Source organism: Nomascus leucogenys, chromosome 21 (genome assembly GCF_006542625.1).
Source record: "Nomascus leucogenys isolate Asia chromosome 21, Asia_NLE_v1, whole genome shotgun sequence".
NCBI lineage: Eukaryota > Metazoa > Chordata > Mammalia > Primates > Hylobatidae > Nomascus > Nomascus leucogenys.
This window is the reverse complement of record NC_044401.1, coordinates 75898980-75926936: the sequence shown is the minus strand read 5'-3', so window position 1 is coordinate 75926936 and position 27957 is coordinate 75898980. Positions and strand designations below refer to the sequence as shown.

The following is a 27957-nucleotide window of genomic DNA, read 5'->3' as shown; positions in this document are numbered from 1 at the left end:
TTCTGCCATGGAAGGCAGGAAGAGCATGTACAGGTTGTGTACCATGCAATGCAATGCGAAGATGACGTACATCCTTCATCTTCCTGGGAGTAGGTCAGACACGTTAAGCTAGGGCTGAAAATCACATTGTCCAGCTTCAGCCTCACTTAACTTAGGGGAAAAAAATATCCAAACAAAAAACAGGCCCAATGAGGAAAAGAATGGTATTACCCATCGCCACAAAAAGCTTACCTAATCCTCCCTAATTGGGAGCTCTGCCCAAGGGCAGAATCATTCAATCTTAAAGGAATGCATCATCCTCAAATGTAGTCCTAAATAAGCATAGCACTAAAACGCTTTCTTTAAATCCTAGCGGTATCATTAGACTACACATGTGTGAGTTTTGAATTTTGTGAACAAGGAAAAACCATGAGACCCTCGGTGATTACTTCCCTGGATCACCTTTTACTTTCTCAGAACTGAAATCTCTTCTAATCTAGGCAAAGGAAGCCCAAAAGTGGAAAGCAAGAGAGGGGGATGGGAGGGTCTTGGGCAACTTGGCAGCTGTTCTGCACACAACCAGCAAAGACAGTGGGTGCAAATGCTCAGTGGCTAATTAGTATTCATCAGAAAGTACATCTAATTTACTGAAACATAACCACGGTGGGAAACAGACAGCTCCCTTCTAATTCTTTTTAGCCCAGAAACAATTAAACAGAATTAGCAGTACTAGAAGGAAACTAATAGTAAACAATTAAAAAGAAGACCCCTGAATAATTAGTAAACACCTAACTACATCCCTACCCAAGATCCTTTAAAACCCTCCCCCTCCTGCAGTTCCATTTAACATGTCTGGTATTGCACAGCATATTTTTTTAAATTATTTAGTAAAAACTTTAAAACATTCCAAAGCATACTTTTCTTTTGATATATTTGTCAAGGCCTTCCTAATTTGAAGGACAATGATAATGATAATAATAAAGACAACTGTCCACATTTATTAAGTTCTCACGCTGTGGCAGGCAGGGCGCAAAGCACTTTATTTGCATCATCTCATTTAATTCTTACAGCAACCCGAGAAAGCAGGAATTATTGCTATCCTCATTTTACAGATAAGAAAAATGAGGCTCAAAGAGGAGAAGGGACCTGCAGAAGGTCCCCAAATTTAAAAGTGTAAGTCTTTGGATCAAACCTAGGCATCTTCCCTCAGAGATTGTGCTGATAACCTTAAGGTTAGGGTACGTCTCTCCTAAGCACAAATCTTACCTAGACTAGTATTTCCCCCTAATCCAGGACAATGACCTACTACTACAAATTACACAGCAACCATACCACTTTGACACTGCATCCTTCTGGAAAATAGTAGAAAGGAAAGTGACTTTCATTAAGAATTCCCTTTCAGAAAAGTTTCTCTGTCTTCTTAATTCCCCTACAGGTATGAGTTGCCTGTGGCCTCCAGGATGAATCATGATGGTATTTACGGTACCTCCAGGAGGCCATGTGATCATATCACCTAGCCACAATATCCCCTTTCTCCACCCAGTCGAGGCAGCTTATAGGTGGATGCAGGCAGTATCAGTATCATCAAGGGCTGTAATTAACCCATTACAATTTACTCAAAGCAAATGCAAATGCACAATGTTAATCCCTTGTAAAGAAAAAAATATGCTCTAAAGGTGTTTCTAGTCTGTTTTCCCCTAAACCCAACCTCAAGTGAAAAAGAAGCAAGAAAACTTCAGGGAATACTCACTGCTCCCCAGGGGCCAGTTCTCCACTGGTTTCCACCGAGCACGTGGGTGCGGCTGGGGCTGGCGCTCCGGGGACGATAGTCCTCATTTTGGAAGGGGTGCTGAGCTAAGCCACTGTCTGGGGTCCTTTGAGGGCATGGTGACATGGAACAGTCCTGATCAGTTTCTGGGATATAATCCTGGTCACACTCGCTCCGATCGATCACATGGTCACTGTAGTTGACACACACCACTTGCCGGGTTGCCCTACCTTGCCCACAGGTCACAGAGCACTAGGTTGAATGTTCAGAAAGAGAAAGAGTCAGTCATTTGGTGGAGGGGTTGACAATTCCTGAATGTGCATTTCTGTAAGTGGCCCACCACTTTCCCAAACTGCTCAGGCAAAAAACCTTGGAATCACCCTTGTCTCCTCTCTTTTTTTTCCCATCCCATATCCATTTCAGTGAGAAATCTGTCAGCTCAGTATTCAAAATCACAAAATATAACCCTTTACAACAAAAGTTAAATCCTATCCTTCCTTCCAGTGATTTTCCAGTTCATTTGAATAATATACAAAATCCTTACATTGATCTACTAGACCCTTTATGATGTGGCCACTGACTACCTCTTTGACCCATCTACCATTCGCCACTCACTGCACTCCAGCTATGCTGGCCTTACTGATGCTTCCTGAACAAGCCAAGAACACCTCCGTCTGAGGGACTTCATACCTACTGCACCTTTTGCCGTACCGCTCAGATACCCATGTGGGTCATTCCCTCACTTCACTCAGGTCCTGCTCAATGTCGGGCCTTTTTTGACCACCCTCTCTAAAAGTACATCCCACCTTTCTCTATTCCATTTCTCCTCTTGACTTCTTTCTAGAACTTATCAGTACCTGTTGCTATATTACATACTTCCTTATTTGTTCACTGACTGGATCATCCATTGGAATAATCTCCATGAAGGTAGAGGCTTTATTATCCATTCTTCACTGCTCTTTCTCTAGCAAGCTTTCACAAATATCTGGTGAGTAGGCAGATGGATCTTAGAGAAGATGAACTGAGAGATGGATGGACAGATGGATGGATGGATGCATGGATCAGTGTTTGGAAGCTCAAGACGTGAGAGTGAGATTATCTACTATTTATTGAGTAGTACTTTCTGCTAAGCATTTAACGTACATAATCTCAAATAATCCTCACAACAGCCCTGCAAAGTAGTATTCTTTTCGGTCTTCTTTAAGAGCAGAGCAAACTGAGACTCATGGACTTAAACCAGATTGCTCAAGGCCATGCAGCAAGTGAATGCTAAGGTCTGGGTTTTTACACAGCTCTATTTTATTGCACCTCTCAAATTTCTCTCTCTATATTATGATATTTATTGAGATATTAATCTCCATTCTTCTTATGCCCTCTCCTCACCTATCCTATTTCCTGAACTCTGGGTTTTTTGCAGGGCAGAAAACAGAAGCTGCCTAAAGATAAAAGTTCTACCTGTATAAAAGCCCATAGATGGTGCTTGGTGTACAGCAGGCAGGTTCACAGCACTGGATGAGGATTCCCACTTCCCATTCTTGGCAGGGGAAACCAAGAACCACTTGATTTTTAGGGACCACAGGATGCAGGAGGAATCTAGACTCAGAGTAAGAGCCTCTCCCCTCACTCTCCTGATATTTTTGGTCCTCTACAAACCTACTGCATACTAATATGACTCAGTGAAGACTGGGATTTCTGATCAGCCCAACAGGACAGACACTCAAACAGACTGTAAAGTGATTTATCCATTTTTTGAAAATGTGCATTCCTTAAACACTTAGCTAAGAGTCCTTGCACACTTGGCCAACTACACATAAGTGGAGTAGAACAATTTAAATCATAAGACAAATCCAGCTCTGAAATATTACCCATTGACATTTCCAAGTGGCGCCCCCCTCTGCTGACTCCTCACACCCCCAATGTTTCCCCCATTCCCCCTAATTCCAAATAATCCACTGGCTTACAGAGCTCCAGTCCAAGGCCTTCCATTGCCCACAGGGTGTCACAGAACATTCTTCCTTTGACACTGGTCTAGGCAGGGTAGCACAGGCACTCTCCTCAGCCACAGAGCCATTCTCATCTCGGCAGCTGACGTATCTCATCCGGGTACCTTTTCCACAAGTGGCTGAACACTGGGTGTTGGAGTAAAATCATGCAGTTATGTTACGTGGAATGGCTGCTTACTGGACAGTAGCCCACTTTCTACAGTCATGTCAGAGAATGTTAGCCCCCATCCTGCCCTCCCCATTTCTCCCAGTCTATTTCTTACTGGGGTCCAAGACCCAAATCGCCACTGGGTTCTTGGTGCACTGTATGTGCTTCTCCTCGTTTCTGGGGCAGCTGGGGGAGGATGACAAGATGGTAATTCACAGTCCTAGATGTGATGGGGAAAAAAAAAAACAAAGTCACTTTCAAGTCAATGCACTTTCAAGTTAATGGTCATGGTGGATAAAAATGTAAAGGCTAAGAATTCTAAGGCTTCAGATTTCTGTGTGAATCTCGGCAAGTCACATGACATCTCTCAGTCCCAATGTCTTCAACTGCAAAATGAGATATAATCTTAATCCCTTTGTGGGTGCCTTAATAAAGGACAGGGGTCAGCTTGAGGATTTTTAAATCCATATTTATTCACCCATTTGTGTAAAAAGAGAAAAAATATTGTAAAAGGACATGTAAGTCATGAGATAGCAGGATATCATTTTAAAATCATTAGTTGTTAACGTTTGAAAATTCTGAAGGCCAAATGATGTTCTCACATTTCAATTAATTTCTTAATCAGAATTTGCTAATCATGAACTTGCTTTCCCAGTTTGCCTAAAGATAACATCAGAATCCCAAAATGTCAAATGTAGATATAAAAGTTGTATTCAATTGGCTAATGCCTGGAATTTATATAACACCCCTCAATCATGCAGATGAAGTCCCTGTTATGAACTGAGGTCATCTGTGTACAGGTAATATTCCAAGATATGCAAACAGGAACAAAAGTACACATTTGCTCATATTCACTCTCAGCCTCAGTGGTTAGCAATTACCCTGTGATTTAATACATATTCATCAAATGCCCAAGCGTGCTGTGCACAGTGCAAAAGTGCTGAGGCACGGTGCAAAAGTGCTGGGGCTTGGTGTCAAATATGACTGAGACATCTCTGCCTTAGAAACTCTATGTGTGGAATGCAAAATTTTGTTACTTGGCTCCAGACTTTGCCTATTCCTCTGTTTTTGGTCTAAAGAAAGCCACAGGGAACCTTTCACAAAGTGAAGAAATTATCCACATACTGCAATGGTGGGCGCCATCCCATAGTCAAATGGATATAATAGAATAACTTAAAGGGAAATAAATCTTGAATCTGAAAGGAAGCAGCCAAGTCCTCAGTTCATGATTGCTTTAGATGCCATAGCTAACATTTTCCAGGCATTCATCATTTGGAACATTTCAATAAAATAATATATTTTTATTATAAGTCACATATGTTGGTTGGTTAATTGATCGATGATGACAACATGAACAGCATTGCCATATTAATTTATTTTTTAACAGTCTTTATCCATCAATAACACACTTTGAAAGGCAGCAGATTGAGGGTGTTCAGGATGGAGATAGTACATCAGCCACATGGGGCTTCACTCAGAGTGTGAGTTCTGGGAATGGCCTAGGTTCAAATGCCATCTTCAGCAGTTAGCAAAGCTGCTATGCAAACCCAAGTATTCTCTTTATATATTCTGTTTACATACATGATGCCAAAATCAAGTCCCATATAGAATAGTGTGCTGGTGAGTGGTTATCCACCAGCTTCTTGAGAAAAAAGATGTGTGTGTGTGTGTTTATAGATATTGTATGTACACAAACACACACATATTACACATATTACATGCATGTACATACACATACATATGTATATATATGCTTATTTATTGTAAATTTTACTGATATAAAGAATGTATATCAATTTTGAAATAACAATAAAATATACTATTATTTATTTTAAATTCCATACAGCCAATTGATTCTCACAGAAAACATTTGTTGATTTTTGCTGAACTTTTCAACATGTTGCCCACCTACATTTGTAATTCCCAAATGAGTGTAGTTCAGGCATGAATGTTAGTTGATATTTTCTTTATGTTTAAGGGTAGGAAGAAAGTGGAATGATGAAGACATACGGCCAGAACTTGACTCACTGACCAATGATGTGGAAGATGTCTTTGCTGAATCAGATACCTTTCAGATATTAGAAGAATATTTCCACATCCTTTTGTTCTATGCACAATGTAACTGCTACAGACATAAGACTCTTTTACATTTAATCTGCATCATTAACATTTTCTCCATTACTTTCTTAATTCTAACCAATCAACCAAATAATAAATTAAGCCCTGAATTGCAGCCCTTGCTGATTCCCGTGGTGTGAATACTCTCATCATGGCTATTTTCAAGGTATGAACTTGATGTCAATGAACACAGAGCTGGGGAGAGATATGTGGCAGCACACCCTTACATAGTACATCCATCATACAGACACATACGTACATTGTGTAAGTTCTGAGTGTTTATAAACTTTGTTTTCAATACCATATATTTAATTATAGGTTTATATTTTCAGTTTTTAGTAATGGTTATACTTAATAATCAGTTTGCAAAACTCCTGCAGAATTTATCGATTGGCTCTTGTGAGCTGGTACAAGTTAGCTCCAGCAAATCACTGCCTGAACATGTGACACTAATTACTGAATACTATATTGAAATCATTTTAGAAATACAAGTTTAAACATTCATCACCCAATAAGAACCAAAAACAAACCTACATATACTTCAAATAACCAGAGAAGAACAAAACTGACACATCAAGATATTTGATTATAAATGTAACACATAGGTAAGTCTGGACAAGTTAATCTACCGGGTTGCTCTACCGACATACTTATCTATGAAAGGATTTCAATTTTGTCTGAACAGCTGGGCAGTTTGGTACCTTGGTCCCCAAAGTCAATAACTGAGTTGGACAAAGGAAACTTACCTGAGTATCAGTTGGTCTAGTTGCTGCATTACAGTCATTGTCATCTACCACTGACATATAAGTCCCAATGATGCATTTCACTGCTCTTAGCTGGTATCCCTGTCCACAAGTGACACTGCACTGGAAGAAGGAGGACAAAAGGTATACACAATTCAGCAAATCTGCTCTTCCCCTTACCTTCCCCATAACATTCTGCAAGAGAGAAATATTTCCATCATAGTAGGCCAGAGGGCTGGCATTCAAATAAATTAGGTCAAAGTGGGCAATCCTGCTCTGTACAAATTATACTGATTCATTATCATGATGACCCTTGGAATTATTCCTGCCTCCCATTGCAATTATGTTTATAGGGGTTCAACTCATTAACTGTGAACTCCTAGAAGCAGCAGACTGCATCTCCATCATTTTTACATCTTTCACACTACCTAGCAGAGCGCTGCGGCTAAAATAGGTACTTAATAGAGCTCTGTGACTTTATTTGACTTCTAGGAAATTATCCTGAAGAAATAACTGGGGTTTGCATCAATATTTTTATAAGAGACAAAAAAACTGGACACCACCAAAGTATGCAACAACCAAAAGTTCAATGTCACAGCATACAGGTAGTTAGGAAAATAACGTAGCCACTAAAAGGCAAATTGTTAGATTATAAAAAGCAGTCTAAAGACAGTAAGTAGAGGGAGTGATGCCACAGAAATGGCAGACTAGGGAGCTCCAAGAATTGTTCCCTCCACTGAAGCAGCTGTTAAGCTGGCAAAAACTGGAACCAACTTTTTGGAACTCCGGAATTTAAAACAGAAACTAGGTGAATGCTTAATAAAAAAAGAAGCCACTCAATTTTGGCATTTCTGATTACCCACCTACCATATTACATATTCCTCTCAAATGTGCAGGGATCTTTTTTAAAGAGAGAGCATATGTTAGGCTGCAGAACAAGTCTCAATATGTTTTAAAAGAATGAGATCCCACAACCACAATGGAGTGAGGCAAGAAATCGGTAACAGAAGAAAAACTAGAAAATTCACAAATATGTGAAAACTGAACTACATATTCTTAACCCATAGGTCAAAACAGAAATCATAAGGGATATTAGAAAATACTTTGAGATAAATTAAAATGAAAGCAGAATATAAAAAAATTTATGAGATGCAAAGAAAGCCATGTTCACAGGAAATCTATAGTTGCAAACATTTACACTAATAAAGAAAAAAAATAAATGAAGAAAGATCTCGAATCCACAACCTAATTTTACTTCCTAAGGAACGAGAAAATTAAGAGCAAACTAAAACAAAAAAACAAGAAAAGGCAGGAAATAATAAAGATTAGAATGGAGATAAATGAAATAGAGAGTAGAAGAATAATAGAAAAAAATAAACAGAACCAGAAATTGATTTTTTTGAAAAGATCAACAAAATTGATAAACCTTTAGCTAGAATGACTAAGAAAAAATGAGAAAAGACTCCAATTACTAAATATCAGAAATGGAGGGAACATGTCTACCGACCTTACAGCAATAAAAAAGATTATGAGAGTACTATGAACAATTGTATGCCAATATATTAGAGAATCTAGATAAAACACGCAAACTTACACAAATTGCCTAGGAACAGGCAAATCACAAAAACTGACTCAAGAAGAAATAAAAAATATGAACGGACATATAAGAAGTAAAATGACTGAATCATTAATCAAAGGCTTCCTCAAAAAGAAAAGTTTGTACCAGTTCACTCATGAATTTTACCAAACATTTAAATAAACATTAATACCAATCCCTTTCAAACGCTTCCAGAAAAAAAATCAAAGAATAGGAGAACATATCCTAACTTATTCTATGAGGCCAGTATTACCCTAACACCATAGCCAAAGACAACACACACACACACACACACACACCAGATTAATATTGCTTATACAGATGTAACAATCCTCAACAAAGCACTAACAAATTGAATCCAATAGCATACTAAAAGGATAATACATCATGGCCAAGTGGGATTTAGTCCAGGAACATAAGGCTGGCCCAACATCAGAAAATCATTCAATGCAATACATTAGATTAACAGAACAATGAAAAAAAAACCATGATTACCTAAATTAAAGAAAAGCATTTGACAAAATTCAACATATTTTCATTAAAAAAAAATTCAGAAAGCTAGCAATAAAAGGGAACTTATTCAACATCATAAAGGGCACTTAGGAAAAAAAAAACCCACAGCTAACACCATACTCAATAGTAGAAAAGTAAAAACTTTTTCCCACAAGATCAGAAACATGACAAGGATGCCCGCTTTCACCACTGCTGTTCATCATTGTACTGGAAGTTCTAGCCAGAGAAATTAGGAAAGAAAAAGAAGTATTAATAAAAGACATGCAAAGAAAGTGGGAAGGAAGAAGTATAACTAATTCTATTTGCCGATGTCATCATACTGTACATTGGAATCCCAAGAATCCATTAAAACTATTACTAGAGCTAATAAACAAATTTAGCAACATTGAAGGATACAAGATAAACAGAAAAGCCCATTGTGTTTCTATACATCAGCAATGAACAATCCCAAAAGGAAGTTTTTAAGAAAATTCAATTTACAGCAACATCCAAAAGAATGAAATACCTAGGAACAAGTTTAAACAAGGAAGTAAAAGGCTTTCTACCCTAAAAACTATAAAACTTTGCTCAAGAAATTAAAGAAGACCTAAATAAATAAAAAGATATTACAGATTAAAAGATTTAGTATTGCTAAGGTGACAATATTCCCCAAATTAACCCACAGATTCAGTGAAATCCCAATCAAAATCCTAACAGCGTTTTTGCAGAAATGAAAAAGCGGATTCTCAAATTCATATGGAATGATAAGAGACCCCAAATAGCCAAAATGATACTGAAAAAGAACAAAGCTGGGGGAATCACACTTCACAATTTCAAAACATACTATAGTGATCAAAACAGTCTACTGGCATAAGAATAGATGTCTAGACTACTGACATAAAATCTAGGGTCCAGAAATAAACCCATATATCTATGGACAAGTGACTTTCAACAAGAGTGCCAAGACCACTCAATGGAGAGAGAACAGTCTCTTCAGCAAGTGGTACTGAGACAACTGGGTACCTACATGCAAAAGCATGATGTTGGAATCCTGCCTTATGCTGTATACAATAATTAACCCAAAATGGATCAGTAGCCTAAATATAAGAGCTAAAACTAGAAAACTCTTTTTTAAAAATGGCAGAAGTCCGGGCGTGGTGGCTCATGCTTGTAATCCCAGCACTTTGGGAGGCCGAAGCGGGCGGATCACGAGGTCAGGAGATCGAGACCACGGTGAAACCCCGTCTCTGCTAAAAATACAAAAAAATTAGCCGGGCGTGGTGGCGGGCGCCTGTAGTCCCAGCTACTCGGGAGGCTGAGGCAGGAGAATGGCGTGAACCCGGGAGGCGGAGCTTGCAGTGAGCCGAGATCGCGCCACTGCACTCCAGCCTGGGTGACAGAGCGAGACTCCATATCAAAAAAAAAAAAAAAAAAAAATGACAGAAAAGCTTCATGACACTGGATTCGGCAATGACTTCTTTGACATCACAAACAAGGGCAGCAAAAACTAGACAAATTGGACTACATCATAATTTAAAACCTTGTGCATTAAAGGACACTATCAACAAAGTAAAAAGGCAACACGGGATGGGAGAAATATTTGCAAATCATGTCTCTGATAAGGAACTGACATCTAGAATCTACAGCTCAAGAACAACAAGAAATACAAATAGAACAAAAAATGAGAAAAGGAACATTATTGAACTATACATTTAAAATGGTTAAGAGAAACTCTATGATGAGTTTTATTTTACTATTAACACAATTCGTATTTTTTTTAAAAATTGGCAAAGAAGTTGAATAGACACTTCTCCAAGGAAGATATATTCAAATGACCAACAAGCACATGGAAAGATGCTCAATATCTTTTGTTATTAGGGAAATACAAATCAAAACCACAGTAAGATAAATTTATCCACTTGGAATTTTAAAAAGGGAAAATAACAATTTTGGCGAGGATGTGGAGAGAATGGAACCCTTGTATATTATAATAAAAATGCAAAATTATGCAGTTGCTGTAGAACATCATTTGGTAGTTAAAAAGTTAAACCCAGAGCCGGGCACTGTGGCTTAGGCCTGTAATCCCAGCACTTTGGGCGGCCAACGTGGGCAGATCACGAGGTCAGGAGATCGAGACCATCTTGGCTAACACGGTGAAACCCCATCTCTACTAAAAATACAAAAATTAACTGGGCGTGGTGGTACACGCCTGTAATCCCAGCTACTCGGGAGGCTGAGGCAGAAGAATCGCTTGAACCCAGGAGGCAGAGGTTGCAGTGAGCCGAGATCACGCCACTGCACTCCAGCGTGGGCGGCAGAGTGAGACTTTGTCTCAGAAAAAAAAAAAACAGAGTTAAACTCAGAATTACTGCATGATTCAGCAACTCCAATCCTAGATACACATCCAAAAGAAGTGAAATCAGGTACTGAAATAAATGCCTGAAATAAATATTCATAGTAGCACTATTCACAATAGCCAAAGGTAGAAACAACCCAAACGTCCATTGAGGGATAAATGGATAAACACATTTTGGTATATCCACACAATGGAATATTCTTTGGCCAAGTACTAATACATGCTACAATACAGATGAATCTAGAGAACATTACGGTATGTGAAAGAAGTTAGACACAAAAGGCTACAAATTGCATGATTCCATTTCTATGAAATGTCCAGAATAGGTAAATCCATAAAGACAATGCAGATTGTGGTTGCCAGGGACTGAGGGAAGGGTGGGGTGGGGAACAACTGCTTAATTCAGTGGTCTCCAGACTTTTGGGCACCCAGGACCAGTTTCATGGAAGACATCTTCCATAGATGGGGTGCGTGGGGGTGGTTTTGGGATGAAACTGTTCCACCTCAGATCATTAGACATTAGATTCTCATAAGGAGTGTACAACCTAGATCTCACGCATGCACAGTTCACAATAGGGTTTGCACTCCTGTGAGAATCCAATCCTGCCGCTGATCTGACAGGAGGTGGAGCTCAGGTGGTAATGCTTATCCACCACTCACCTGTTGCTGTGCAGCCTGGTTTCTTACAGGCCATGGCCCATGGCCCATGACCCAGGAGTTGGGGACCCCTGGCTTAATGTATACATTGTTTCCTTTTGGGGTGATGAAGTTTCATAACCAGATAAAGGTGGTAGTTGCAAAACATTAAGAATATACTAAATGCCACTGATTTGTTCACTTTAAAATGGTTCATTTTGTATTATGCAAGTTTCACTTCCATTAAAACAAATAATTGGCAGAGTACAGTCACAATATTAATTTAAAAAATACTAGAAGAAAATCATAAACATGTTAGCAACAACTAATTTCTTCAGTGTAGAGGTAGGACTGGGTTTGGTTTTCTTCTTTTGGCTGAATTACATTTTGCAAAATTTCTCTTATGAATATTTACGACTCTTAAATAACACCTCCAAAAAACTGTGCCCCTGAACTGCATGTTCAGTTAAACGAAAAAAAGATCTCTGATTATAAGACGTGCTAGGAATGGCCTGGTGTAGAGACAGATAAAAAATAGGCCTGCCAATTCTAACAGATGCTATATTCAGATTTTGACAGTGACCCTAAGCTGTGTTCTCCTCCTCTTATTATTCCCTAAGAGTTACGCAGACATAGACAAAATGAAGATGAGATTAGAAGTATAAGTGAACTCTCCCTATTAATTCAGACATGATTGGCTATTTGGACTGCGGATACTATGAAATGGGGAAGATTCAGAAGAGTGCCCATATCAGTGATAGAAATTGTAAGGGTGCCATAATAAAACTGCTTCCACTTGCTGCATGCATATATGGAAATGAAGATAGAGGCTAAAAGACTGAGTGGCTGTGGCTGGTCAGGGTGAAGGGAGGGTCATTCTTCAAGAGATTACGTAAGTGACAGCAGACAGCTGTTCTACTTCTAACGGGAACTCAGAGTGCTACTTAAATAGTACCTTGAACGCTTCTGCTTCTATATTAGGAAGGACTTAATTCCGAGAGTAGTGGCTTCTCAGATGCAAGCCCAAGGGAGACTTTCTCTCTCCTTTAAGAATAGCTCAAGTTAAGACCACGGAACCTACAGACTAGAGGACTCGGAAAAGATTATTTCCAAGTGTGAAGGTTTTGCAACCTTTGATCTAATTAATTACGTTTGAATAGCCTGGCTTATTTATGAGAGGTGAGCTTTGTAATTGTGACGTTGGGAGCCAAAATATCTTTTCCAAATCTCATTCCAGACCTTCCTGCCAGAGACTCTGGTGCTGGATCACCTTCTGTAACAGACCCACAGAGGCACGCTAGAAGATAACATCAGCCAGACATGAAATCTGTTGTGAATTTGTTCAAGCGCTCCTCTGCTCAAGCCAAAGGGCAAAGATAGGCACGCGGGTCTGTAAAAGGGTAATCAGCTCCAGGAGGGCAGACAGCAATTCTTAGAAGGGGGGCAAAATGGTTGCAGAGTTACGTGTGCTTGATCCAGTGCCATGGAGGTGTCCTGCATGCCACCCGGCACAGCGGTTAAATCTCCACCACTGGAATGCTCCTTTGCAAGCCCTCTCCAGATAAGAAGGAAAGAATGTAGCAGTTAAGAATCTTATCGTTCAAAATACCTGTCCCCAGGGACCCGCCTGCCAGGATGCACATTCCGGCTGCTGACAACTCTGCATAGATGTTGGCTTGGTCTCAGGGTCACACATTCTATCATTTAATCGATCTTCACCAAACTGACACCAGACCTGGCGGTGCTTATGCCCTTTTCCACAGGTGACCAAGCACTGTAATGAAAAGCGGAGCTCGTCAGGGTCATTTCTGATCAATGTGTTGTGGTTTCTGGGGTTATTTATTGATGAGTAGGAACAGGTGTGTCCTTTTCCCACAGCAATCCCTCTCTCATAGCAATTTGTAAATATACTAAGCCTCATTTTTTTCCTTTTGTTCGTTCATTTATTCATTCATTCTGTATTTATAGTCTCTGGGCCAGTTTCGAGCACAAAATAAACTCAGTATAGCTCCATGCTATAAAATTTGAAAAACAACATTCATAATTTTATAGCATAGGAGTTAAGCATGGGGAATTATAAATCAGATCAACCTAGGTTTTAACACTTATATAACCAGGTCACAAGATCTCTCTGAACCTCAATTTTCTCATCTGTAAAATGAGAATTAGTGTCTACTGCAAAGGGTTGTGAAAACTAAATGAAACAAATCCAAGTAAAGCTCTTGGCACAATGTTCATTTAATAAATGCCAAATATAATCATCATTTTATCCATACTTATTGTAGAAAATTTGAAAACTACAGAAAAACATAAATGAAAAAATTATAATGATCCAAAATCTCACTACCCAAAGATAACCATTATCAATATTTTATTTTTTTCCAGTCTTTTTAAGCAACTTTGGATTATAGTGAATTTACAGTTTGATCTCCCAACCCCCATTTTATTGCATATTGTTGCAAAGGTTTGTTATTTAGTTTGAAATTATACTTTAGTATTAGCTATCTAAGTAAAATTTAAACCTACTACTTATTTTATCTTTTTTAACCAAATACTGGAGATTTTTAAGCAAAGGTAATTTGCTAACCTAGAACTAAAGCACTAGGTTTGTAGTTCATTTGTCCAGGAATCAGACACTGTTAATCAAATACATTGTTAACTGACTACCATTTCAGGGGCATTAATAGTATCCTTTTCAGATTTATTTGATGGTGAAAATACATGCATGTAGGAGCTGTAGCAGGACAACTTTTTCTTTCCCCATATTCCTGATTTGGCCCATAAAAAAGGAAACTTCTGTTTCATATTTCTTATTTCCCTTCTTCCCCTTAAGGAACGTGGAGTGAGCCCTTGCTTGGTAACAATCTCCTTAGGCTGTGTTAACACTGGGCTGTATTAATAGTGAGTGCTAATACTGTATCATAAAAGCAAGAAAGAGGCTGCATCTTCTTTCTCTTGTTGTCCTGGGACCATCTGTGCTAAGCAATGGAGGGTTTGCCTTGTGCTTCATTAAGTAAAGGATGAGAAAGGCATAAATCTGGAATACTCAGTGTGGCCCATTTCTTTTTTTTTTTTTTTTTTTCCGAGTTTTATTTTTTTTTCTTGCAGTTGGATGGGTAAGTCAGAGAGGTCACTCCCTGGGGTCTAATTCTCTTATTTCAAAGTCAAGGAAGTAGGAAACTTCATGTTGACTTCAGATGTGAGCTAGTATAGCTTTATGATTAATAAATCCATGATTTCCTTTCAGTGACTTAGCTAGGGCTCAAAGAGGAGGGAAGGTGATGGACTGGAATTTCAAAATCACAACAGAAGCTACAACAGTGAGTGATCCAGTCAAGCCCAAAATGCCTCTGAGGTCACTGGTAGACTAGTTACATCCAGTACGACAGTCATGGTGCAGGCAGAGAACTGGAGTTGTTTTCTCAAGGGAGACAAGGGAGAAAGGGAGAGGTGGGAGAAAGGTGCACAAGGGTTTGCCTTAAACAGATAGACAGCACCAGAACTACAACATAAAAGATGATCTAGGGGAAATAGCGGCCCTCCCATCTTACCTCTGACCAGTCTCCAGATTTCCACCGTGGACAAGGGAACTCATTGCACCTCTGAATGGTAACTTTCTCTTGATGTATGCATTTGCTGTCATCCAGCACATCATTTCGGGTATTGACACAAATAGCCCTTCTCCTCTGGGTCCCACCGTCACAGCTTTTAGAACACTGCAGGGACAAAATAAATAAATAAAACTGTTGCTAAGTTTCTCATAAAGTATGCTGAAGATCCTGGCTATGTTGTCTCTTCCGGCTCTTAAGAAACAAACACACAAGCTGGCCAACTCTAGTTGTTATTTTGGTGGAGATCTTTTCATGTTCTCAGTTTGCTTACCAGGTTTATAATTAAAGTCAAAATTAGCTCATTGGCTTACAAAAATAAAACTGGAAATGGCTTGTAGAGTATGCAAAAGAAATCAGATGAGTTGTTCCACTTCTTCCAATTTTCCACATGTCATGCTCATGTCAGACATTACAAATCAACCATGCTACTCTATTCTGGAAAGCTTGAATGAGGTCAGGCATTACAAATCAATCATGGTCATCTCTTCCACACAGCCTAAATGGGGCTTACACACCTGCAAGGAGCCACCATCAACTAATGAGACAGCATCCAAGAAGACTCTTTGAGTGAGAGCCAACTTACTTCAGTCCAGGCAGAATAGCGCCAGCCACCCGTGTTACATTCCCCTGAGCATTTTTCACGGTTGCTTGGTTTGGGATGACTGCTGCAAAAACCGTCATCAACCTTCTCGGTCTTCCCATCCAGCCTGCTATATTTGGCACAGTAGATGTCCAATGTGCGGTAACCCAAGCCACACTGGGCGCTACATTCACTCCTGCTGGCAACATGCCACCTATGCAAAAATAATGGGGAAAAACCAAGATTTCTGTTAAAAATATATGCCTTATCTATAGTCAAGTGGTATTCATAGAAGAGTTGAGTTCTTTTTCCTTTCTTAACTCGAATACCATGAAGCCCAAAGCCACAGTCAGTTGCTAAAATCTATCTTATACCAACACATCCATGTGTTTTTCATGGCTGCCAATGTACATAGAAGTCACACAATGACAGCCAGAGGTGTTATCTTTGTGATGATTTTACCCCAACAGTCAATCTGAAATTCAAGCTACCAAAAGGAAAAAAAATTTTTTTTGAAGTGTATTAAAACCTGTGTACATTATTATCTGTAAATAAAGACTCTTAAATTCCTTGAAGACATGGACTATATTTTATACAATTCAATTATACACTTTAAAATTAGATTTGAATCTATAAATCTCTGTCACCTTTGTATCCATACTACCTGTAATGAGATTACGGGGGCACATAGTACGTATTCAGTATGTGCTGGCCAATCGTCTGGTTAATACCCTAGGAATATGATCAGCAGTGCTTAAATTAAAAAAAAATACTATTCTTAAACTAAATAGAATATTCAAAATAAATGAACTTAAAATGTATTTTGTTGATTAGATTTAGAAATCCAAAAAGGGTGATTTCCTTGTACTCTTCATTGGATTTCACTCTTGACTGTTCACTCATTACTGCTTAGAAATTGGGTGGTTTGTTGGTTACCAATGTCCTGAGACTACTTCCATGTGTACCTGTCCAGGGTAGAACTCAGGGTAAAACAGAGTTCTGGTCTCATGCTTATCTTGGAATTTCTCACGAATGCCCAAAAGTAGGTCAGAGTTGACCATCTGGCAAGTAAAGTGGGCTATGGAGATTTTCTGATAGAGTGACACCATATTTGGGGGATTTTGTTCTAACCCGGAACATGTTCAAGGAGAAATTGTAAAACAATGCTTTATCTCATCCTGTCACAGTGTAGTGGGGCAAACTCTCACTTCCTTCAGGAAGTATGGCAAAAATGTGGCCCAATTCAACAGAAGCATCTGGAACTTTCATCTGCTCTTTGATTCTTGGCTACCTTCTCTTTGCCTTAGTCATCATTTCCTTGTGGAAAGGTTATTTTCCATCCTGGATGAAGAAGGAAGGTGTCCTGCCTCCACAAGAAAACACGCCAGCAGCTTAGCATGGCAGAGTGGCTCAAGTGCCCCTGACAGTAACATCATCCCCAGAATCTGAGCAGAGAATCTTGAAGAGTCTATGGAAAGGGCATAGCACTGCCTTAGAAAAGTTCTCAAAATGCGACCCCCTGCTTTGTAGTCTCTCCCTGGATGGTGTTCTTCAATGTTTCATGTTCATTTAGTTCATTTCAAGGGACATAAAATACAATTGTATTTTAATACTATATTTCAGGAAACCATATTCCAAAGTGTTGTTAATAAGTAGAAACTGGGAAAAAAAAGTGTAAGCCTGTGTGTTTTTATTGCAGGAGAAGTTGTGGGATTAAATAATTTTAAGAACTACTGAATTCAAAAGGCTTTATATATTACAGAACTTCTCAAGGCCTTCAAAATGTTGATCGGCATTATTAATCTCCACATGGGGAAAGAGATTCTTGGTAGGGCTTCTCAAACATACTGGTGTGCCATGGATCATCTTTCAAAATGAGTGATCCACAACCATGCTTTTGGAAAAGCTATTTCAGAGTTTGACCAATCAGTAACAATCCTCTCTTCAGTCTTTAAGTTTTGGACACAGCTACTTGACAATAATTACTATAAATCATGGTTATATTGAATGTCGGTTTGATAGATGCAAGGTAGAACACCTTATTTAGGCTTGGTTTGTGTCGGTGTATTTTTCAGTGAACAATTTTATTCTCCCAACAATCTATACAGGCCACTAAGCTATGCATTTGAATGCTGACGAACAGGCATGATCTTCTGGTTAATTTTAGGAATGAGCATGCACCTGTCTAATGAGGCCTTGGAAACTAATCCTAAACTCCTGGTTTTTCTTTGCATTTTAAAATTCCTAACCCTATGATCTTCACATCTACCAAAAGACCTGGACATAATCCCTTCACCTTTTCTTTAATTAGAGGTGCTATTATTAGCATTGGAGCCTATGATCTGACCTGCTGTCCTTGTTTGGTCTGAGTAGAGTATATATAAAAGTTAAGGGTCAAAAGAATAGTGACTTTCCCCAAATGGGAAATTTAGAATTTATAATAGCTTAGTGTGCTAGCATACCTACTATGTGAAATACAAAGAACTGAAGCCCTGATTACACCTAGGTGTTGTGACATTATTTTTAATAAAAATCAGAGGATGAACTATGGAATCAGAAAGACCTGGATGTGAGTGTCAATTAAGTGACCCTAGTTGAGTCACCTAGCTTCACTAAGCCTCAGTTTCCTCATCTGTGAAATGGAGGGAAACAATCTATTTCACTGGGATATTTGGGGGATTGAGTGAGGGGAAGGCATGTGTAGCATTTCACATATATGGCAGACATTCAAGAAAAGTAGCTATTCCTGTTATAATTTATTATTATCATTATCCTTGGTGTTTCATTCTCCAACCAAGTTTTAAGTATCATGTAACTCCACATAAACCAATGAGCAGAAATCTATTTGAGATCTTTTGCATCATTTTACGCAAAAACTCATGGCTTTGTGGGTACCTTTTAATGTATTAGCTTCATAAGCACTGTTTAAATTTTATGTCTAAAGGCTTTCTCTGCAGGAGAAACTTTGAACACCACATAAGCCAGCATCATCACAAATTAAATAGTGGCTCACTTTGGAATCTGCTCAAAGTGAAAAATAGTTTTTCAAAATAACAGCACAAACATTATCTCCACCCTCAAATTGGTGCTCCCTGGGTAAACTTAAAAAGAGGGTTCTTAAAGAATTATTTATTTTTTAGATCACATTCTATTATCCGCAACGCTATGTATAAATCCACCATCTTTGCGATCATAGGAGCACACTTAGCACTGTAGGTAGGAGTTCTGCTGTATCTACAGTTATCATCAGAGACTCAACCAGTCCTGTTCTGATTCAATCAGTGGAGAAAAAACAGGTAAGGGGCTCCAGGCAAGATAGGGAACAGAGATGGGACAAAAAAACTCATGGGAATTATTTCTTTTCACAAAGGAAGAGAAGCTACCCAGAATAGAATCCATGAGTAACACTCATCATTATAACTGAATTAAGAATAAAAATAACTCTCTCCTAGGGTTTAAGCACAGGACCTAGGTGCAGATTTAGATTTTAGTCACTCCACTAACTAGTTGTGTGAGCTTGGGCAATTTGTTTAACGACTCTCAGCCTCTATTTTCCTTATTTGTAAAATGGTAAGAATAATAACATATAAATCATAATGTTGTTTGAAGAATTAGTAGTGTATTAATTATATTAACAGGATAATAGATAATGGGATAATATAAGAACTATCCTATTAGTAAAAGAATATTAATAGGATAATATACAATTGTTAAAAAATAGTTCTTAGTAAATAAATGGTTGACTCTATTACCATAACTATTACAGAGTACTGGGGAATGTAGTGATAATTTGATATAAGGCTACTCAGAAAATGTCACCATTCTCAATTTATTAAGGTTGTTCCTCAAGGAATCTATCCACCAAGTCATTTTTTCCCCAAACTTTAGTGATCAATTCAGTTTAGCAGTTAGTTAACTAATTATTTTTTCCTGAAGAGAATTGAACTTTAATTTAACTCAATTGGCTGAAACAATGGGTTTATATGGACATTAACTACAACAAGAATATTGCCTAGTATAAATGTCTGCCTTTTAATGCCTTCTTGTTTTTTGTTTTTTTTTTTTAACAATGACTTTTGTCAATATATTTTGGCAAGCCAATTTCACTAGGGCAATGAGCTAGAAAGTCTGTGACACTGGGTAGAGGCTAGAAAGATCCTGGGCCTTTGAAGTCAGAGCCTTCAGTCAGAACTGGCAAAAATATGACATTTGTACCATAACTGTTCCTCTCACTCCCATGGCAGACATTAGTAGTCAACCTCAGAACTCCTCTGTTTTCTCAGAGCCTCAAGTAGGCCTTATAATCTGCACTAAAGCACTACAGGCAGCCAATACCCTTTGATAGGATTTGGCATTGTAATGTGGAGCCTTCAAAATGCTTAAGTATTCACTTTTCTGCTCATAAATGGTGAGACCTTAACAAATTCCTATACCACTCTCCACTGAATTTCCCTTCTTAAAAGGAGGATAAAATAGCAACTCACCTTAACTGCATTTAACTGTCATGCAGACTATAAAATGTAAGCCACGACTACTTAATATTTCAATATGACACAGTCAACCTTGCAGGCAAATAGAAAAGCTTCAGAATGCTCTACCCACCCAGTATTTTCTGCCTCGGATTTTACACTTTTCTTAAATACACAATTGTTTGACTATCTCAGACATCTGTATTACATTTTCTTCTTGTTTCTTCCATGATGCTGCCTTAGTGTACTGCAACTTTCAGGTGTGCAGGAGTTCTTCTACTGGGTGGTATACGCTCTTGGTAGATATAGGTCATTATGGGTACTTTGAGGGATGACGTTCTCCCCCTTTTCCTTTGACTTTCAAAACAAGTTTTCACATACAATGTGACTCAATCATAATGCTAATACCTACCCTGCAAGTTCTGAGGATCAACTGAGAATGTTTTTTGGCAAGTGCCATACTCTATTAGCTATTTTTAGTTCTTAGGTGAACAAGAAATCTGCACATGTATGTCTTGGAAAATCAGTTCCAGAGGGACGGAGAATTGGTTAAAGCTTATTTCACTGAAACACAAGAAAGGGGAACTAAAGACCAGCATCCCCTCCTTTTGCTTCTCCTGCTGGGACCTCCTGCAAGACTCTCACAATTCAGTAATAAAGGCCTTGAGAAAATAGTGGCCCACCTCAGGTCACAGTCTGTGCCGCAGGGTTCAGTAATGGGTCCAGGCTGGGGCAGCCGATCGCATCTTTGATCAGAAACAGTAAGCTGATCAGATTCCCTGGTGCAAACAAGTTTTCGTTTCCGTTCCCCTAAGCAGAGAGGGAAAAAAAATTATTCAGGGAAAGTAATCTATTCCATAAACTATTTAGGCTCCGGATTGGCAAGCATTTTCTCTACAGAGCTAGACAGTAAACATCTTCAGAGTGTATGATCTCTGTTGCACTATTCAACCCTGACATTACAAACCCTGACATTGCAGGGCAAAAGCAGCCACTCATAGCCAATACATAAACAAAATTGTCATGGCTGTGTTCCAATAAAACTTTATTTGTAAAAGTAGGTAGGCCGGGCGCAGTGGCTCAAACCTGTAATCCCAGCACTTTGGGAGGCTGAGGTGGGTGGATAATCTGAGGCCAGGTGTTTGAGAACAGCGTGGCTAACATGGTGAAACCTGGTCTCTACTAAAAATTCAAAAATTAGCCAGGCATGGTGGCATGCACCTGTGATCCCAGCTACTCAGGGGACTGAGGCATGAGAATTGCTTGAACCCGGGAGGCGGAGGTTGCAGTGGGCTGAGATCGTGCCACTGCGCTCCAGCCTGGGCAACAGAGCAAGACTCCATCTCAAAAAAAAAAAAAAAGAAAAAAAAGAAAAAAAAAAGGAGGCGGTAGGCTGGATTTGGCCTACTGGCTGTGGTTTGCTGACTCCTCATTTAGACAAAAGAAAACAAAATAAATAACATATGCTATGACTACTAAAACCATGCCTCTGGAAAATTACAATGGCAGAGGTGATTTTTGCTTGGTTTTACACATGTGTACAAAAATTTCTGAGGATGAAGAAACCTAAAATTTCCTGAATCCCTTAAAAAGTTCAACTTCCCAGCCAAAAATGACCAGACACATTCAAAGAAAAGAGATTAGAGAAAGCATGCAGATAGAAGGGTTTGCAGTTTGCATGTATTTGGCTGTTATTAAAAAAAAAAAATGATAAAAAAACTTCTCAAATCCCCAGAACTCAAATTCAAAGCAGATACCTTGGCAGGGTTTACTGCATGCTTGCCACGGCCCATGACTGTTCCAGTAAAACTGCTGAGGTTTATCTTCAATTGGAATATTGAAAGAATAGCGAACGTCGGGGTTGTATAACTTTCCCACCGACAAAACCTAGAATGTGTGGACAAAACAGAAAGGAAGTGGGTGGGCTTGGTGATGCCAAGCAGAAGAAAAGCATGGTGGGCTCATGGTCAAGTTTTTACCTGAAGCAAAAGTTCTTGCTCAATGCGATCTGTTGAGTTAATTCTTTCTATGGCAGTCTCGGACCCACTGTATTCTACCACAGCATTCCCAATGCGAATTTCCCTTTTGGCCATTGTGACAACAAAGTTTCCATTTAACAAGAATTCACCTTTACTGCTTGATAAAGCTGTAGGTGAGGAAAGAGAATAATACATTGATCTGCTGTCAATGACTAGCTGTTTGAAATATGAAGTAACATCTGGATAGGTAGAGAGTCGCTGTGCACAGAATGGGGACTTTTGAGCCAGTCAGGCATGGCTTCAAGGCCCAAGTTTGCTACTTGCCAGCTGTATGGCCTCGGGAAGGCCATACATCTCCATTTCTTTATCTCTAAAGTGGAGACAGAAGCACCTACTCCCTCGTGGTATCTGTGAAAAATAAAATGTAACCTAGGTGTCCTAATAAACCTTGAGCTTGTTATACAAGACCCACAGTTACAGAATTATAGATGGAAGCAAAAGTGTTTATATGATTTGAAAATATGTATTAGTGAACTGAACACTTATAAAATTGGTTCCTAGACAAATCTATGTATATGGAATTAGTCAAGCCTGTTGAATCTTTGTTAAGTCTTTTTTGTTTGACAGATGTTGAAATCTGAAAATCCATGGTTAATATGATGCTCAAAGATCTCCTTTTCAGTGTAGCTCACTGTGGTAGTCAGCCTCAAATATGGCCCCAATGAGCCTTGCTGCATGGTATTCACACTGTGTGCCATCCCCTCCCACATTCAATAGGAATGACTGCAATCACTAGGACAATGCAGAAACAACAGAACCTGACTTCTGAGGCAAGGCCAAAGGCACTATGGCTCTGCCTTGCTCTTCCTTGGACCTCTGGTTCTGGAAGAAGCCAGCTGCCATGTTGTGAGGATACTAAAGAACCCACAGAGAGGCCTGCAAGCAGCAGGGAAGTACTGATTCCTTCTGCCAACACCCTCTCAGTGAGTAATCTGGGAAGTGGATTCTCCAGCCCTAGTTGAGTCTTCAGATACTACCACATTCCTAACTGCCATCTTGACTGCAACCTCATGAGAGACTTCAAGCCAGAAACACCCATACATGCTGCTCCCAGATTCCTTACATGAGAAACTGAGAGAGAGTATATATTTGTTGTTCTAAGCCACTATGTCCTGAGATAATTTGTTACACGGTAAAAGATTAATACACCAACCCAGACCATTATTTCTAAACCTGCAACTGCCTCCCATTGTTAGCACATATTACATACTTTCTATCCCCTTTCTCACCTTTCTCCATGGCACTTTGTTTATACTCTCTCTTCCCAAACAAGAATGTAAGACCCATGATGGTAAGAATGTTGAGATCATTTTATTCACTACTATATCCCAGTTTCTGAAAGAGCACATGGCAGGTGCTTGGTAAATATGTATCTTTGGGAAAGAATGAATAAATCTACTCCAGAGCTTGCAAAAGATGAAAAGAATCAGTGATGCTGCAAAAGTGATATTGGAGAACTGCTTGAATCGAGTGCCAAAATGTTGGCCAAATGAGAACCCGGCAGAGTTAGACCAGTTATGGAATCTCAAATAGTCAAACCCATAGAAGCAGACAGTAGAGTGGTAAATGCCAGGGGCAGGAGGGAGGGGGGATGGGGAGATGTTGGTTAAAGATACAAAGATTCAGTCAAGCAAGATGAACACATTCTGGAGATCTAGTATACAGCAGTGTGACTATAGTTAACCTTACTGTATTGCATACCCAAAATTTGCTTAAGAGGGTAGATTATAAGTGTTGAAAGAAACAGAGTGGGAGAGAAAAAGAAGAAAGAAAGGAAAAGAGAGACAAAGAAAGAAAAGGAAAGAGGAAGGAAAGAGGGAAGAAAAGAAAAAAGAAAACAAAAGGAAATGGTAACTATGTGAGTGACAGATACGTTAATTAGATTGGTTTTGGTGATTATTTCACAGTGTATAGGAGTATAAAAACATTAAATTGAACACCTTAAATATATGCAATTTTTATTTGTCAAGTATCCCTCGATGAAGCTGAAAAAAGAAACAGGAAAGAAAATTGACAAGGAGGAGGAGACAACAGCTGCTTCAGAAGAAATAATTTATTTATTAAAAGGTCAAGAGAGCTTATTGGGAAAGTTAATAAATCTCTAGAAAGCTTTTCTAAAATTGACTCCCTTTCAGATTTTACTGTTAAATTCAGACTTTCAGTCAAGAATATACTACTTTGCTATTATGTGACTTGATACGAAAAATGTATGCAAAAATATTTACCAATTGCTTTATTCTTTTCAAAACCTTGGCACGATTAAAATGAAGATGTAATTTTGTTGATGGTCAAATACAAATAAATTTATTTTCATAATTTTTGATTAATTTCTCAAGATAAAATCTCAATCACATCTTTTCCTTTTAGTATTTAATTCAAAATTTTGATAGCACTGCTTTTTTCTCCCCTGGTACCACTGCTCCTTGAATAAGTCCTCTTGAGTATTGGGCTTGAAATGAAATAGGTATTTAACAAATCAGAGCTATTAAAAATTTGGGCTCTGAACAAAGACTAGAGAAAGGCCCCCCTTATTGTCTGTAATTTGTGCAAGAGTAGCAAATTTTAGTAATGAGGATGCCCTTGAAAGGTACAGGCCATATATTTAGGTGAATAAAAGGAACAAGGACATTTAACTCACAGATGCCAAATAATTTTCATCTCCGGTGCCAATGTCAATCAATTGGTAACAGCTGCCCAAAAAACCATGCTGAACGTGATTCACTGACGGCATCATGTCTTAGCATCATATTGATGATACCTGTCTTGGTTGTGGAATGAGGAGTGGACAAGATGTCTTAGGTATTAGCCAGATCCTAATTCATCTTTCATTGATGCAGGCCATCTCATGAATGTAGGTGACACTTTACCTTTCACCACTCAGGAGAGAAGCAATGTGTACACAGAACAGGTTCCAAGGATTTAGGTTAAGTAAATATTATACCCTTATGTGGATATTAAAGAGGGCTGAGATGAAGCTCTGAATATTTGTGGTTCAGCAGCAGTAGGATCCTTAATTTTCATAAACATAGGAACCTCACAGAGTTCATGCAGTTGGACACTTTCCTGACGCAGGGCTATTCGTTCCAGGATTAGGAATTAACTGCATTGAATTCTGTTCCTAATCCAGCACTTCATTTACCAGAATTCTCACCCATGTAAACAACATTTGGCTCCAAGAGAAGAATAAGGTGCCTTCACTTGAAATGACTGGGAAGAATGTGGTGACACAGGGAAATGTCAAGATTAGCTTTTAAAAGGATAAAATACCCTCCAAATTCTTGGCTCAAAATCCTTTGGAAGTCACCACTACCTATAAGATAGTACAACCTCCTTAGGATAACCTCCCTGTAACTTTACAAATCTTAATCTTCACCTATCTTCCTAGTCTCACCGTTCACTCCCACCAATAAACCTAAATTTCAAGTCCTATATATTTCCAGGTCAGCCATATATCATTCTACATGGCGGCAGTAAAGTGAAGTGGTTAAGTGTGTAGCATCTGAAGTCCCACCAATAAGGATACCAATCTTTCCCATTTTCTATTTGTATCACCTTGGATAAATTACTTAACCTCTCTAAGCCTCAGTTTCTTCCTCTGTATAATGAGTTTCTTATAGGATTGTTATATGAATTAAATAAGAATCCATATCAGCTTTAGTTCCTGGCAGATCAAAATGCCTTTGTATGTACTGTCTCCTTATCACACCTCTATAAGGTAGTGTCTATTATAGAAGCCTAATTTATGGGTGAGAAAGGCGTGACTTAAAATAGTTAATTTCTCAAGGCCAGGTGGCTCCTAATCATGGAAATCCATCTCCAGAGTCTATAAACTACTAAAACTTTCCAAGAAGGGGGTCAACAAACGTTTGTCAAATGAGTAAATGAGTTCATGCATTCGTTCTCTTGTATACAAATAGAAACTAAGTATGTTTATGTTGTAGATTTTCTTAAATGTAAATTGTTCATTTTGTTAGTCTGCATGAGCCCTGGAGCAAAGCAGCCATTTAAAAATCCACTTTTTCGACTAACAGACATTGGAGAGTACCAAAGGTGGGAGGGTAAAAGGAGGATAAGGGTTGAAAAATTACCAATTGGGTACATTGTTCATTATTTGGGTAATGGGTACTCTAAAAGCTCAGACTTCACCACTACCCAATATATGCATGTAAGAAACCTGTAGTCCTACCCCTTAAATATATAAAATGATAAAATAAAAATTTACTTTTATAAGCCCAAGAAAGATCCCAACCCATAGTAAGTGCTCAATCGATGATGCTGAAAGAATAAGTGATTGATAGAGTCTGACACCCATGTCAAGGAGGATAGAGTGCTTCCAGCCAAATGGCTCTTTCTCAGTCAGTGTAAACCTCTGACAACCTCGTCTTGCCTGCAGCTCCTGCAGCATGAGACCCACCAGCCATGAAAGAGGCAGGAGTTTCAATGGGTCACTGAAGCCGAGGTTGTTTCCGTGGCACCTTGGGCATCCTGAGGCTGCTCCCTAATGCGGGTCATTCAAATGGTGACAGTATGATGTGCTGTCAACAAAATCACCCAATTCTTTCAAATGAAGTTGTATGCTAGCTACCCAGCTGATGTCTTGATAAAAAGGGGGAAATAAAATGTCACATGCTGGTTCTGTAAATCAAGTGATAATCCAGTGTGGTCATATGCAAAGAGTGATAGTCTATTCTAGGTTAATTTGGGGGGTCTTTTCCAATGTCTCCAGGCTTCCTTTCATGCTTTGCTGACTCAGGGTATTTCACCCTTCCGTGCATATTCTTTATTCCAGTAGATGTGAGTAGGGAGAAAGAGAGGGCACAAATGATATTGGATTCCTCTTACGATCTGCCCTGATAAATGGTTTGGCTCCAGACATCCTTAAAATCATCAGATGAAAAAAAAAAACCTATTTTATCTTGCACTGCATCGATTCCCATCTTCCCATTGCCACAATTAATCAAGAGCTAAGTGTACTAGAGACAAATAAGTATCACAGAAATGGCTACTTTTTCTTCTAAAGAGATACGAACATGGTGGCCCTGGGTACAACTTGGCTTTAGCTCAACAGGAGGAAGGGGTCCATGTAAAAGGATGACCTTTGACAGGAAGGCTTTCTGCTTTGGTACTTTGTGAAACAAATAGTTTCCTGAAAACAAGAGCCTAATGCCCAACCTCCCACTAATGCGATTAAGGGAGCTAATTTCCTGGGTTGGTTTCCCTCCCATTGCACCCATCAGAGCTGGACTGCTACAAAAGGCCCTCTCTCCTGGAAATTGCTCCCTCCTAGAATACACAGAAAAGTATGGCTTGGCTGACGCTGAAAAAAAACATAAGGGATAAGGATGAATATTGCTTAGCAATAGAACAGCTGTGACTGGACTCAACGCTAGACTCAGAGTGGGTTGTAAAACCTTCTCA

General features: G+C 39.0%; 1 protein-coding gene across 1 annotated transcript in view; it reads right to left on the bottom strand.

Annotated features, from left to right (window-relative positions):
- The window catches only part of ADAMTS9 (ADAM metallopeptidase with thrombospondin type 1 motif 9), a 174705-nt gene that overhangs the window by 86157 nt on the left and 60591 nt on the right, over positions 1-27957 (bottom strand). Inside the window, exons 17-26 of the mRNA XM_003273663.4 lie at positions 22480-22646; positions 22258-22387; positions 21184-21310; positions 16035-16245; positions 15392-15556; positions 13450-13614; positions 6763-6882; positions 4014-4118; positions 3709-3876; positions 1730-1999 (exon numbers count right to left, since the gene is read on the bottom strand). Coding sequence (XP_003273711.1) covers positions 1730-1999; positions 3709-3876; positions 4014-4118; positions 6763-6882; positions 13450-13614; positions 15392-15556; positions 16035-16245; positions 21184-21310; positions 22258-22387; positions 22480-22646 — 1628 coding nt within the window. The remainder of the gene's footprint in view (positions 1-1729; positions 2000-3708; positions 3877-4013; positions 4119-6762; positions 6883-13449; positions 13615-15391; positions 15557-16034; positions 16246-21183; positions 21311-22257; positions 22388-22479; positions 22647-27957) is intronic.